Source organism: Mesoplodon densirostris, chromosome 18 (genome assembly GCF_025265405.1).
Source record: "Mesoplodon densirostris isolate mMesDen1 chromosome 18, mMesDen1 primary haplotype, whole genome shotgun sequence".
Taxonomy (NCBI): domain Eukaryota; kingdom Metazoa; phylum Chordata; class Mammalia; order Artiodactyla; family Ziphiidae; genus Mesoplodon; species Mesoplodon densirostris.
In genome coordinates, this window is record NC_082678.1 from 56,372,787 (window position 1) to 56,388,174 (window position 15,388).

At 43.0% G+C, this 15,388-nt stretch overlaps 1 protein-coding gene across 11 annotated transcripts in view; it reads left to right on the forward strand.

The window, feature by feature from the left end:
• The window catches only part of SYNRG (synergin gamma), a 95,405-nt gene that overhangs the window by 71,467 nt on the left and 8,550 nt on the right, over positions 1-15,388 (forward strand). For 5 of the 11 annotated variants that reach the window (XR_009530464.1, XR_009530470.1, XR_009530468.1 and 2 more), the window contains exons 21-23: positions 13,455-13,538; positions 13,874-13,984; positions 14,335-14,370. Coding sequence is in view for 1 of the 11 variants with exons in the window: in XM_060082866.1 (XP_059938849.1) it covers positions 13,455-13,538; positions 13,874-13,984; positions 14,335-14,370 (231 nt within the window). In the remaining 10 variants the exon portion in view is untranslated. The remainder of the gene's footprint in view (positions 1-13,454; positions 13,539-13,873; positions 13,985-14,334; positions 14,371-15,388) is intronic. The other 6 variants (XR_009530467.1, XR_009530472.1, XR_009530471.1 and 3 more) reach the window with 3 other exon arrangements.

The following is a 15,388-nucleotide window of genomic DNA, read 5'->3' on the forward strand; positions in this document are numbered from 1 at the left end:
CCACAGCAGTGAGAAGCCCGCGTACCGCAAGAAAAAAAAAAAAAAAAAATACTGTGTAGCCAATACAATAAGAAATGAAGTTATAAATATTTGAAAAGAAGAGATAAAATTATGTTCATTGGGTGATAAGAAATACTTATAGAAAACTGAATTCAAGAGGTTAAATTTAACAAGTTTGGCAAAAATTCATAGCATTCTTTTTTTTTAAGACTTTTTTTGATGTGGACCATTTTTTAAGTCTTTATTGAATTTGTTACAATATTGCTTCTGTTTTATGTTTGGTTTTTTTGGCCGCAAGGCATATGGGATCTTAGTTCCCCAACCAGGGGTCAAACCTGCGCCCTCTGCATTGGTAGCACGGAGTCTTAACCACGGGACTGCCAGCGAAGCCCCCTACTGGTTCATTTTTTTATCCACTGTCAATTCATTCTGCACACCACTCTCAGATGTCTCTTTCTAAAATGCTAATCTGATTGTGTCATTTATATCCCATTTAAAATCCTGCAGTGACTCTCCATGGTCTTCGGGGTCAAGTTTAAACTCCTTAGCTCAGTGAGTAAGGTCTTTTCCATCACTTGGGCTGCCCTGGCCTCTCTTTCTCTGTTAGACTGCTTTCCCCTCTGGACTTTGCGTCATTTGTCCCAGAATTCATTCCAAGAGGCCTTCAGTCTGCATTAGATGCCCTTCCTGTGTGTGTCCATAGCACATATTCTGTCAGGGCACTAACCACGCTTCTTGATAATTGTGTTTGCTTGTTTCTTGCCCACTAGCTTCTCAGCTCCTTAAAAGCAGGACTGTGTCCTTGATTTATTTTTTAAATGAAGTATAGTTGATTTACAATATTGTGTTAGTTTCAGGTGTATAGCATAGTGATCTGTTTTTTTTTTTGCAGATTATATTCCACTATAGGTTATTACAAGATATTGAATATAGTTCCCTGTGCTCTACAGTAAATCCTTGTTGCTTATCTATTTTATATGTAGTAGTTTGTATCTGTTAGTCTCATACTCCTAATTTGTCCCTCCGCCTTCCCCCTTCCTTTTGGTGGCCATAAGTTAGTTTTCTATGTCTGTGAGTCTGCTTTTTATGTACATTGATTTGTATTTTTTAGATTAGATTCCACATGTGATACCGTATAGTGTGTGTCCTTTTTTCCTTTGTGTTCTAACACAGCGTTTGGTGGGACTTTGTACCTTTTGTTTTATACTTTTTTGAACTTTCCAGTTTTTTTCAAGCAAGATAAGCATTTTTGTACCTCATTATTTTAATAACTGGTTTAAAATTTTTAATAAATGGATAAGGAAAATAAAAACAAAGGGAAAATGAAACTAGGGAAATAAGTTAAAGCCAGGTATGAAGTGTACAGAAATATGTGCTTTTTTTTTTTGGCCTTGAGGCATGCAGGATCTTAGCTCCCGATCAGGGATTGAAACCACCCTTGGCAGTGAAAGCCCAGGGTCCTAACCACTGGACCACCAGAGAATTCCCCAAAAATGTGTGCTTTTAAAGTGCTGGCATTTGCTAGTGGTGAGCTGTACCATTGACCCTTTCTAGGCACTGATGTAAAGAAGACGTGATCAGTTCCATGATTCACTGTGTTCGTAACATAAAAATAAACCCTCTACTCAGGAAGCATAATTATTCCTTGTACTCAGAAAGAAACTTCTTTTGTGGGTTCTCATAAAGAGGAAACTAACATAATCTCCATTATCTTCAAAAATATCCTTTCAGTAAAGAAAGCAGCAGGTTTCATTGAGTAGTTTCTTAGGAAATCTCTCCGTAGAGGTCGAATGGCATAGCTCCAAGTACAAATTAGTGGAAGTAGTTCCAAGCGGGAAAAGAATAGATGAAATGGTAAACGAGAAAAAACGTGTGGCAGCACATACTGACAGTGACCGCAAGTCTTTGCTCTGTAAAGAAAACATATACATTAGTGAGAACTATACCAGCTTCCAGTAAAATCGGAACAAAAACATGATGTGATTCATAGAGGAGGCACAGCTAAGCAGTAAACATTGATTCAAATTAAAACAAGATCTCAGTTTTTACCTCCTGATAAACCCAGTGTGGGGTTTGGTTTATTTATTTGAACCCTGATCATGTTGATGTGGTAAAATTGGACTACTTCTTAGGGAATTTATTAGGAATTCATTGATTAGGAAATTGGTACCACCCTGTGGGAAAGGTGTCTGGCAACACGCTTTCCCCTCCACCTGTGAACTCGTTGAGAACAAGGACCAAGACCACATTTTGTTCATTTTCTGTCTGGCCAGGCACCGTGTAAATACCCGGTAAGTGCTGAATGAATGAAAGGACTTGAAAACATTCAGAGCGGTTGACTTGGTAATTCCACTTCTCAGAAAACTGCCTAAAGCAAGAGTTCTACATACAAACTCACAAAAAGAAGCAAGTTAAAAGCACAAGTTGGGGCTTCCCTGGTGGCGCAGTGGTTGAGAGTCCGCCTGCCGATGCAGGGGACACGGGTTCATGCCCTGGTTCGGGAAGATTCCATGTGCTGTGGAGTGGCTGGGCCCGTGAGCCATGGCCGCTGAGCCTGCGCGTCCGGAGCCTGTGCTCCGCAATGGGAGAGGCCACAACAGTGAGAGGCCCGCGTACAGCAAAAAAAAAAAAAAAAAAAAAAAAGCACAAGTTGTTCTCTGTAAAAGTGAAAAATTGAAAATAGCCTGAAAGTCCAAATCTGGAGAATTAGTTGTGTGACTCTTCATACTAGGATGTTAGGCCGCCATTTTTTAAAGAAGCACAAAGTTTGAAATAACACAGAACTATTACTACAGGGCTAGAAAGAAATATGCCAGAATAGTGATAGGGCTGTGTTTGGGTGATAAAACCCTGGTGTTTTTCAAAAATACTTCTAAACTCCAGCTACGCATGAAGTTGGTTGGCCAGTAATGTACGTGGTGTGCCTGTGAGGCTGTGGGGTGGAGAGGGACATGTTACCAGGTGTGTCCCCTTTGCGTCGTTAGCATCACAGTTCATCAGAGCCTCTCGGTCTCACAAAGGTCTCACCTTTAGGAGAAAATCTAGAGATTCTCTCACCTTTAGGAATCTAGAGATCATTGTGGGTCTGGGTCTCTCCTAATTCACCCACCTTCTGCTCCTAACCCTGTGCTGATATGACCACATCAAGCCTAAATATCGGCATCATCATTAGCCAACTTTTACTGGGTGATTACTGTGTGCCAGACCCTATTCATAACTCTTTACATAGATACAATTAATACAGCAGTCTTGAGGGTAGATACTGTTATTCTCCCCCTTTCTTACAGTTAAAGAAACCCAGGCACAGAGATATTGGTGAGCCCTGGACTCAGTCTGAAAATCCTAAGCCTGCTTTTTCCACCACTATATTCTGCTACCTCCTTGAAATGGGCAAGTTGGGTGGGTAAAAGCAGAAAGAAGCCTTTTGGGGAAGGGTGGGTTGTTACTTAGCATCAAGGTTGATGAGATGAAACACCAGGAGTCTACCTTGGCAGCAACTTGATATAAACAGTCAAGTTCTTTTCTGTACACTTTTTCCCCTGTTTATATCCCAGGACTATAGAGTAGCTTAAAAGAGTCCCCCTTGCCACTTAGATTTTAAGTTTCTTTGTTCCAGTGACAGGCAGTTTCTTCTTGTAATTAACATTTTGAAAGCTGGACTTCTAGACAAACCCATCTTTTCTGGTGCTATTAGAAAAAGATGGCTGTGGGAATTCCCTGGCGATCCAGTGGTTAGGACTCGACGCTTTCACTGCCGAGGGTCCGGGTTCAATCCCTGGTTGGGGAACTAAGGTGTTATAAGCTGCCTGGCAGGGCCAGAAAAAAAAAGAAAAAGAAAAAGATGGCTGTGATTGCAAAGCATCTTTCTTTGCTGTGAACTCTTAAAGAAAAGGTATCACAAAAGACCAAGTGTGTTAACCAGGTTCATTATGTATTAGTCCTTTTCAGTTTGGAGCAAAGGATATTTGGGGAGAATCTTGGCCTGGATTACTGCTTTAAGGGAGCTGCTGTCAGTGGGTGAGATGGAAGTCAGTTTCATCCTGGTACATCTTGCTCATGAGAAAGGCTTGCCTTCTTGACTCTGCTTGCCCCTCCAGACCTTTCTTTTCTTTTTTCTTTTTCTGTAAAATATATATACAGTAAAATGAAAAAACTCTTAGTTATACCGCTCAATGGTTTTTACATATGCATACCTCACATAACCCTTACCCCTGTCGCGATACAGAATAGCCCATCATCCCAGAAGCTTTCCTTATGCTCCTCTGTAGTCATCACCCCACTCAGAGATAAGTCATGTTCTGGTTTTTTACACTAAGGATTAGTTTTGTTCAGACCTTTTTAAAGAAGCCATAGAATTTGGTTTTGTGATTTCAAAGGAAGCCTGTTGGGTTTGGTCACACATCTAACTTAGGAGTGTTGCCCTCTCACTTACGGTGGTTCTAAGTCCCTCCACATGGGAAAATAGGAGGTAAGTGGGAAGAGTGGACAGGCATTCTTGCCCTGTCCTTCAAACTTCCATTAAGAACATCCATTTCTAGCATCCACGTCTAGATGCTAGAGTGATTTTTACCTGACATTTTTTAGGCACCAGGGAAGGGTAGGTATCTGCCGCTAGACAACACAGGAATGCATTGCACGTTGTACATGACCGCCCCTGAGTATTTGTTTCTCCAATTACCCATGCTATTCCAGTTATAGTTGCTTTTTTTCACCAGGTTAGCTGTGACAGAAAAATAATCATTCTTAGGTATTTTTCCTGATTATACCATGGCATTTCCTCTTGATAACTGGTAGGTCCTCGGTCTATAAAACTTACTTGAACTGCCCACTGCATGAATAGCATACACTCTACAGAGGAAGTATAAGGTTAAACTTGTCATGAAGAAGACAAGATACTTTAAAAATAGATGTGTAAATGTAAATGACACAAAAACCAACATCTGTGTAATTTAACTCAGTTGCAACAAAACTATACAAACGCCAAGGACTCTGTATTAGAGGCTCAAAGCAGAGAAATCATCACTAGAGAGAGAGGCATAATTGAGGTTGTATAGGCAGCTTTTAACTTTTTACATCATTATTTCATTTTAAGTAGAATTTAAAGTTATTTATTGGGCTTCCCTGGTGGCGCAGTGGTTGAGAGTCCGCCTGCCGATGCAGGGGACGCGGGCTCGTGCCCTGGTCCGGGAAGATCCCACATGCCGCGGAGCGGCTGGGCCCGTGAGCCATGGCCGCTGAGCCTGCGCATCCGGAGCCTGTGCTCCGCAACGGGAGAGGCCACAACAGTGAGAGGCCCGCGTACCGCAAAAAAAAAAATAAATAAATAAAGTTATTCATTGAACTTAATTGCCACAGTCAGGGTCTTTGATTCCAATAACACTGATGTAATAGTTACTGTTTCTTTTGCACCTAAAACCTGCTTGGCATTGTGTGGTGTGCTCGCCATTCCTTCTCATGGAATCCTGGTAACAATCCCACAAGGTCAGTAGTGTAATCCCCGTTTTTACAAGGGCAGAAATTGGGGCTCAGAAAAGATGAAACTTGCCTGAAACTTGGAAGTCATTGTCTAAAAATCCATTCTTCTTCTTTTTGTGTTGGTCCCAGCTTCCCAGGTATTAAAAAATGACTTGTTTCGGGGCTTCCCTGGTGGCACAGTGGTTGAGAGTCCGCCTGCCGGTGCAGTGGACACAGGCTCGTGCCCCGGTCCGGGAAGATCCCACGTGCCGCGGAGCGGCTGGGCCTGTGAGCCATGGCCGCTGAGCCTGCGCGTCCGGAGCCTGTGCTCCGCAATAGGAGAGGCCACAACAGTGAGAGGCCCGTGTACCACAAAAAAAAAACAAAAAACTTGTTTCTTCCCACAGAGACTCCATGAAACTATTCCCATCAAAAGGAGGCTGCATTACTTTTCTCCAGTGAAAAAGTTCCAGGTTGCAGCTTGGGCTAAGGAAAGCAGAGTACACAGTCTTAACCTCCAAATTGTGGCTCCTTAATATTTCTTTAAGCTGGAAGTGATACTAGCAAAGTTTCACATTTCCCTTTCCCTTTCATGCTCCCTTTATCCATGGACTAAAACTCCCTCTTGTGGCAAAAGCCTACCTCCTCTGGGCACAGGTTGAAGGAACTTTTTTCTCAAGAGATAAAAAGCCCCTATTTTAGTGAGATGAGTGAATTGTTATCTTAAAGTTTTATCTCATGCTTGTGGATTAAATTGAAGTTCAGTAGCTTGGTAACCAAGACTCAGTCCTGGAAAACAATACTAATCCATTTTTGCCATATAAAATCTACGAGAAGAGACAGGACTGTTATTCTCCTGACCTGTGGTCAACTGAAAATCACCCTGGCTCTGTGATTCCACTATTACCCTCAGTATAATAAAATTCTTCTGTACTTCCTTTTGATGTAAAATAAGCAGTGAATTTCAGAGTACTTACTTGCCATTGCTGTGGCATGTCAGGAGAACAGTTTTTTTTGTTTTGTTTTGTTTGTTTATTTATTTATTTATTTATTTATTTTTGGCTGTGTTGGGTCTTCGTTGCTGCACGCGGGCTTTCTCTAGTTGCAGTGAGCGGGGGCTACTCTTTGTTGTGGTGCGCGGGCTTCTCATTGCAGTGGCCTGTTGCGGAGCACGGGCTCTAGGCGCGTGGGCTTCAGTAGTTGTGGCATGAGGGCTCAGTAGTTGCGGCTCGCGGGCTCTAGAGCGCAGGCTCAGTAGTTGTGGTGCACAGGCTTAGCTGCTCCGTGGCACTTGGGATCTTCCCAGACCAGGGCTCGAACCCGTGTCCCCTGCATTGGCAGGCGGACTCTTAACCACTGTGCCACCCGGGAAGCCCCAGAACAGTTTATTTATTTTTTTTAGTAATGATAGCATTTTTGTCATCTTGCCAGTCCGCACAGTGTTTTAGAGACAGAATCTTCATCATGTCTCTGCACGGCTATCTTCAGTTGGCAGAAGGTGGATTTGGTAGACAGAATAACACCTCCCCGCCCCCCTAAAATGTCCACGTCCTAATCCCTAGAACCTGTGAATGTTTTACCTTATGTGGTAAAAGGGACTTTGCAGATGTGATTAAGTTAAGGGTCTTTGGATGGGAAACTTATCCAGGATTATCTGGGTGGGCCCAGAGGCATGACAAGGATCCTTGTAAGAGGATGGCAGGAGAATAAGAATGAGAAAAAGCAATATGACAGTCGAAGCAGAGAGAGAAATTGGCAGATGCTACACTATTGCTTTTGAAGATGGAACCGTGATCCACAGAGTATGCAGGCAGTCTCTAGAAACTAGAGAAGGCAAAGAGGCAGATTCTCACCTAGAGCTTGGATAAGGAGGAATAGAGTGTTGCCAACCCACTTTAGATTTCTGACCTCCAGAAGTGGAAGAGAATAAATTTATGTTGTTTTAAGTCACTAAATTTATGCTAATTTGTTATAGTAGCAGTAGGAAAAATTACCAGAAAAAAAAAAAACATTGTAACCAAGAATGGTTACATTGTAACCAAAATCAAAGGTGTGGAATTGCTTGTGGAACCTGTGTCTAGATCACTCTTTGTATCAGTCAAATTAAGTTTTGCAGTGGTAACAAACAACACCTCCCAGCCCCAGTTCTTAGCAATGTGAAACAACAGAGCTTTATTCCTAGCTCCTGTTCCAGGTCCATCTCAAGTTGGAGGGACCCTATGCCATGTCCTCCTTACTCAGGGATCTGGGCTGATAGAGCCAACACCGAGTGGAACATAGTTGGTCACTGTGGGAGTATCAAGGGAACATGACAGATAGCACATTGGCCTGGCTTCCTTCCAGAAGTGACCATATTATACTCACAGTCTGTTAACCCCATGGCAAGTTACACGACTGTGCCTAATTTAGAGGGACAGGAAAGGCCCATCCTACATTTGTCCGGAAGGAGGAGAATAAGTCTACTGGTAAAGAACACTAAACTACTACCAAACTCTTCTTCCTTAATAATGATTTTCTTGGATACCATTTTAGTAATTTATTACTGGCTAAAGATTCAGGATTATCTATCCCAGCCTGACTCTGGGACTTGTCAGTGTATGCAGGTCATGTCTAACACAGCTGGGTTTTTAATCTTCACTAAATGCATGACAGACTTGCCAGGTAAAGTAGGTGATATGCAAACTAAGGTGCCTGTAGAGGGCATAACCTCCTTATAGAATTCGGGCCATTTGATTGGTGTCACACTGTGTACTACAATAATCTCCCTGCTAATAGATGTGTATTTATAAAGGTTAATTTTATCATTTGAAAGATTAATTTGACTACAGGGTAATTTATGCAGAGCCTTGTGATTTTCACTGGAGACGACGATATGACCTTTTCATTGGCTTCTTTTATTCCTTTGGTAAACAGGTATTAAAAGGGCTTTTATTAACTTGGATTTGATTTCAAGATTCAGAGTTTCCCCAGGTTCTAATTATTTCTCAAATAGTCCTCATTTAGTAACATGATAAATGTCTATAATGTAGATTATAGACATACTACTATGTTTTTAACCTCTTCAAAAAGCTTGTTAGATTTTGTCAAAGTGAATAATTGTGATGATCATTTAGAGTACTTTATCCTTTCCAGAGCCCTTTTTATGTATCTGTGAGGGTCCTAACACCAATTGAAGGAGGGAGGGAGGGAGGGCAAGTGAAACTGTTACTATTTTACAAAGGACAGAATTGGACAGCAGACAGATGATAATTCCACCTGCTTCTAGGTTTGACCAAATTGGCTGTGATGACCCTAAAAAACAAACAAAAAATTATCCTCTGGCTTGGCTAAGGCCATGTAGGTTCACACAGCTGAAACTTCCACCTCCCTTTTTCTTCTTTGAGAACTGTGTATCCTTCCTTCCTTAAGGGTGATCCAAATGGATTCAGCTCAGGTTAGTTTAAGAGAGGTTTATGGATCCTAGCACATGGTTTACTATTTCAAATTAGAAATGGGTGGGGAGGCACTTCCCTGGTGGTCCAGTGGCTGAGACTCCACGCTCCCAATGTAGGGGGCCCGGGTTCGATCCCTGGTGAGGGAAGTAGATCCCATATGCATGCTACAACTAAGAGTTCGCATGCCGCAACAATGATCCTGATTGCTGCGACTAAGACCCAACGCAGCCAAATAAATGAATAAATATGTTTTTAAAAGATACTTATTTCGTATTAAAAAGAACTGGTTGGGGAAATGTCATATATAATCTACACATTTTTCTAGGGAGAAGCCTTTTTTTTCTGGGGAAGAAGAATGCAGTTTTGCAAATACTAAGACAGTATAGTAACTCCTCAGTGGTTCAGCCTAAAGCAACTATAGAACATGTAGCTACTATTTTATTGTCAAATTTGCCATCATCCTGGTCACCTCAGTATTCATGAGGAAAAAACAGCCAACATGCCAGGCTCCCAGATCCTTGACTCTCTGGACTACAAGCCCCTTGTCTCTGTTTCACTTGAGCCACCCACTTGCATGATCACACTGGACTGTGTTATCACTGCAGAGCCTGGGCAATCTTAAACTCAGACATCTTTCTGAGCCCAACTTGGTAACTCTAGAACTTTCTCACACTTGACTTGCTCTGCTCTTGTTTTTGGTTTTCAAGACAGGACAGTGGACCCTTTTACTTTGTTCCTATCCACTCCCTTCCATCTTCACTTCCTTTCCCACCTGCTTTGTCCTTAATGTCTGAGGTTATTGATGTCTGTCACAGGACAACCAGCTGTCCCGGTTTGCTCAGAACCGAGGGGTGTCCTCAGAGCTAAAATGGCAACAGTCTGGCACAGACCAGGAAGTTGGTCACCCTAGTCCATTGTATCCACATGTGGAAATACTATATGACGGTGCTACATGCATCTCTTCCCAACCCCATGTTCAGTGACATCACATTGGTAGCTCGAAATCGACCATAGGGGGAGCATTTCTTCAAATCAGGGCTTGACTGGTTTTGTTGATGGACTAGACTTAAGGTGATAGAGAAAATGTTAATAATGTAGATTAAACTTAAAAGTATGCTGTGTCTGGGGCTTCCCTGGTGGCGCATTGGTTGAGAGTCCGCCTGCCGATGCGCAGGGGACACGGGTTCGTGCCCCGGTCCGGGAGGATCCCACATGCCATGGTGCGGCTGGGCCCGTGAGCCATGGCCGCTGGGCCTGCGTGTCCGGAGCCTGTGTTCCCCAGCGGGAGAGGCCACAACAGTGAGAGGCCCGTGTACCGCAAAAAAAAAAAAAAAAAAAAAAAAAAAGTATGCTATGTCTGTAGCCATTATGTTGTGAGTAGAACCAAAAGTTGAGGAAAGATTCTCCAGTATTCAAGGACTGTTATCTGATTCAGCAAAAAAGTCACTCGTGTATTTGCCAGACAAGTGAGGCTCTGAAGTGCGTCTGAGTTATCTCAGCCTAGCCCTAGTCCTCCACGTGAAAACATCAGCCTTCGCATCAGAGCTAACACTCTTCCAGGAAAGCGAGCAAAGGTTGTTGACCTAAGAGTTGGGCAAAAATCCAAGAAAGCATTTTGTGAGAACAAGATACGTTGTGGAATTTATAGGAAAGATGATGGTATGTTTTATTATTTGTAGATTGTGTGCTACACATTCTTTATATCAGCAAAATTTATAATCAACTTACACACGTGTGTGGGTTTATGTGTATATATGTATTTATATGCGTGCACACATACGTCTTCCTCTTTGGAAAGTCAGTTCTTAATAGTCGGGGTGGGGAGCAGTTTTGCCCCCAAATTAGCCAGGGATCCTACATGCAGAGGACAGGTCTTACAGGTCTTTTAAGCTCGTCTTAACAATTATCCAGCTTAAAATGTCAATGGTGCCAAGTTTGAGAAACTCTGCTCTAGGGCATATATAAGAAAAATAAATTAGTTCATGTATACCTAACTTTTACACATTAAGAATCCAACATCTTTTTTTCTTAATTGTTTTAATTGAAGTATAATTGATTTACAGTGTTGTGTTAATTTCTGCTGTACAGCAAAGTGATTCAGCTATATATAATATACATTCTTTTTTTCACATTCTTTTCCATTATGGTTTATCACAGGATACTGAATATAGTTCCCTGTGCTATACAGTAGGACCTTGTTGTTTATCCATCCTATATGTAATAGTTTGCATCTGCTAACCCCAAACTCCCAGTCCATCCCTCCCCTAACCCCTGCCCCCTGTGCAGCCACCAGTCTGTTCTCTGTGTCTGTGATTCTGTTTCTGTTTCATAGGTTTGTTCATTTGTGTCATATTTTAGATTCCACATATAAGTGATATCATACGGTATTTGTCTTTCTCTTTCTGGCTTAATTCACTTAGTATGATAATCTCTAGTTCCATCCATGTTGCTGCAAAGGGCATTATTTCGTTCTTTTTTATAGCTGAGTAATATTCCATTGTATATATGTACCACATCTTTACCCATTCATCTGTTGGTGGACATTTAGGTTGTTTCCATGTCTTGGCTATTGTAAACAGTGCTGCTGTGAACATGGGGGTGCGTGTATATCTTTTTGAATTATAGTTTTGTCTGGATATATGGCCCAGGAGTGGGATTGATGGATCCTATGGTAATTCTATTTTTAGTTTTCTGAGGAACCTCCATACTGTTTTCCATAGTGACTGCACCAACTTACATTCCCACCAACAGTGTAGGAGGGTTCCCTTTTCTCCACACCCTCTCTAGCATTTGTTACTTGTAGACTTTTTAATGATGGCCATTCTGACCAGTGTGAGGTAGTACCTCATTGTAGTTTTGATTTGCATTTCTCTAATAATTAGCAATGTTGAGCATCTTTTCATGTGCCTATTGGCCATCTGTATTTCTTCTTTGAAGAAATGTCTATTTAGGTCCTCTGCCCATTTTTCGATTGGGTTGTTTTTTTGCTGTTGAGTTGTATGAGCTGTTTGTATATTTTGGAAATTAAGCCCTTGTCGGTTGCATCATTTGCAAATGTTTTCTACCATTTCTGGTTTTTTGCTTTGTTTTTCTGCTTTTCTTTGGTTGTTTTTGTCTTGTTTTATTATTCAAGTGTTTTTCGTAGTCGAGGAGTAACGAATATACAATGAAATGCACAGATCTTAAATGTATAGTTGGACCAGTTTTGACAAATGCACACAACCATGTAGCACACACCCCATCGGTATATGGAGTGTTTTCATCACCCCCTAAAGTTCCCTTTTGCCCCTTCCCAGTCAATCCCCTGATCTGATTCCAAAAACAACCAGTGATCCATTTTCTGTAGATTTCCATCACCATAGACTTGCCTGTTCTAGAACTTAATATAAATGAAATTATGTAGTGTATATATTCTTGTGTCAGCTTCTTTTACATAGCATGTTGTAAAAATTCATCTGTGTTGTGTGTATCAGTTTGATCCCTTTTATCACTGAGTAATATTCCACCGTGTTAATATACTATTGGTATATTAACCATACTAATGGTTTTTTCAATCCATTTTCTTGTTTAAAGATGCATGCTATTTCCAGTTTTGGCTAATATGTACAGAGCTGCTATGAACACTTCTTGTATAAGACTTTTGTTAACATGTTTTCATTTCTCTTGGATAAAAATATCTAGGAATTGCAAGCTCCTATAATAGATGTGCATTTTAACTTTTAAGAAATTAACAGCTTTCAGTCATTGGGCTTTTCATCATTGGGCAACACGCTCCCTATTTCATAGATTTTTTGGTAAGGAGTAAATTAAATAATGTATGTAAAGAGCCTAGTGTACTGCTTAGCACAGGTAAAGACTTGACTAGTTAGCTGTTAATGTATTTATTCTCCCTAGCCGATAACATCCAGATCTCTCGTTCTTGAGTGCTAGGCCTGTATATCCATCTTCCTGCTCATACAGCATCAGAACTCAGCTGTCCCACAGGCAGCTTCGACTCAGCTTGTACCAAATTGAACTCTTCTCCCCAGTCTCCATCCCCAAACTGGTTCTCCTCTCATGCGCCCCGTTAGGGTGAATCCTCTCAGTTGCCCAGTCCCCTCCCCTCCTCGCACATCTAACAGATCCCCCAGGCCTGTTGATTCTGCGGCCTTAATAGCTCTTCATGTGTCCATTTCTCTCCATTCCGCACTGTTGCTCCCTCGGTTCTGACCTTCAGGACCCGTCTCCCGGCTCGCTACTGCAGCCTTGTAACAGGGGCCCAGACCCCCAGTTCAGTGCCTGCATTGCAACCAGAGGGGTCTGTCCACAGTACAAACCTGATCCTGTCACCATCTAGTTACAACCCTAAGGGCTTCCCAGGATAGAGTCTCAACCCCTCATATTCCTTTCAAGGCCTTCGTGCTCCAGTTTCATCTCTTCCCTCCTTCCGTAAGCTTGCCTCCCACTCCCTAGATTTCTTCTCATACCTGATCTTTTGCTTAGAGGCCTTTGCCCAGGCTGCTTATTCTACATAGAGTAGATACCCTTCCCTCCCCTACCTCATCCTACCCCACCCCTTTCACCTAGCGAACACCCATCAGGACTCAGCCACCGTGTTTCGAAGTTCTCAGAAGCATTCTCTGCCACCACGCTCCTTTCCCCTTGAGTCGGGTAAGTGCCCCGCCCCTTCCCCCTTGTGCTCCGGCGCTCAGTCCTTACCCCTAGTGTGGGTCTCGTGGCACAGTGTGGCCTGACACCCACCTCCCCTGACCCTAAACTGAGCTCTCAAAGGACAGGGACCATTTTGTGCTCATCCTAACATCCCTAGCAACTAGAACACAGCAGGGCAGGTACTCAGTAAACGTCTGGGAAATGGAATAACTGTACTGGTGGTGGTAGAGAGTGGACTGAATTTGCTGCTGGACCTGTTGGGATGTTTGATCAGGGAGTGAAACCAGCAGCGTGTGGAATTCCTGGCTTCTTACCCGTTTGTCTTGTCCTCACAGCCTGATGAAAATTCACTGGACTTTTCCTCTTGTATGCTACGGCCCGGGATTAAAAACGCTCAGGAGCTTGCTTGTGGGGTGTGCCTTTTAAACGTGGACTCCAGGAGCCGGGTAAGTCACCCGCCTTCCCGCCTCCCCTGCACGGTCTGCTTCCCTGTCGGACCCAGGAGGCAATCCCATCTGGCCCTTCTCGGCAAGGTCTGTGACCAGAGGCGGGGAGTTTATGAAGCCCTGAAATCTGACCACAGGAGCCGACACGTTCTTTCAAAGGGGCAGCAGGGGGAGCTGTCGAGGGGTGGAGGCAGCTCCTGCCTAAGGAGTGGGCTTGTTGGCATGTGCCTGCCCACCCTCTGCACGGCGGGGTGGCAAGGACAAAAGGTTAAACCTGTAAGGACTCGTTTGGAGGCCAGAGGCCCTGTTCTGGGAATTTTGTTGACCTTATGGTTTCAACGTTATTTCAGAAAGAAGAGAAGCCCGCAGAAGAACATCCTAAAAAAGTATGAACCAGTTACGCGTTATCTTAGCGTCTCCATCTTAATTTTGAGTGTGGAAGGCAAATTCGATGATTCCACTGCCATCCTGAGCTGTTCCAATCATGGGTCCTTTGCTGAATCCTTTTCGTTCCCATAGTGTTTGATTCGGTCAACTAACATGTCTGTGCGGGTCCACTTCCGTCTGCTGTGCACGCTTGTGGCTCATAGTTGGCTTCTGGTGTTGCGGTTATTCTTCTCTGGGATGAACAGGGTAACAGAAAGAGCAGCTTCTGGAAGACGAAGTGGTAGTGACACGCAGAATGAGATCAGAGAGCTTCAGGACTTGGCCGTTAGCAGACAAAAACAAATTGTTTGGGTTTTAGAGCTTTATTTATTTGTTTACTTGTTGAGCTTTACAGAACACCCCAGGAAGTGATTGAGGTTAGGCCTGGCTGACTGTAACTTACCGGTAAGCATTATTCATCTGGAAATCATTCTGCTGTGTTTAACATCTTTATTTTTTACAAATCCTATACCTATTTGGACTTTTCAATGATGTCAGGTTAGTTATCAGCTCCGAATGGCATTAGACCCTAAGAGTCTTTAATCTTTCACTTGCTTTCATGATAGGACTGTAATCAGTCTCAGAAACTTCAGGGATGGCATGTTAGAGTCAAATGCCAGCCTCAGGGGAGGGCTGCTTTCTTCACAGATCAAAATGATCCCCAGCCCGTGGCTGTTTTCGTCCCGTGTCAGGACCCCTGCCGACCCCCGCAGCCTCTGTCTGCCTTTTCTAGGAACAGTTTGGCCTCCTTTTGCTGAAACTGGGTTTAACAGTGAAGATATTTTTATACATTTAATTAGCGGCGAACAACTTTCTCGCTTAAATGCCTGTAGCCACCTGCTCAGCTTTTGTGTGTGCGCCAGCTTGGCCTCACCTCTGTGAGCTTGTGAGCTGGAGAGGGGTCCGTGCCGGCTGCTGGTTAGTGCCCAGGTGTGGAGGGAGCCTGACTGGCCCCCCATGTCTGTTTCTTCCCGGCAG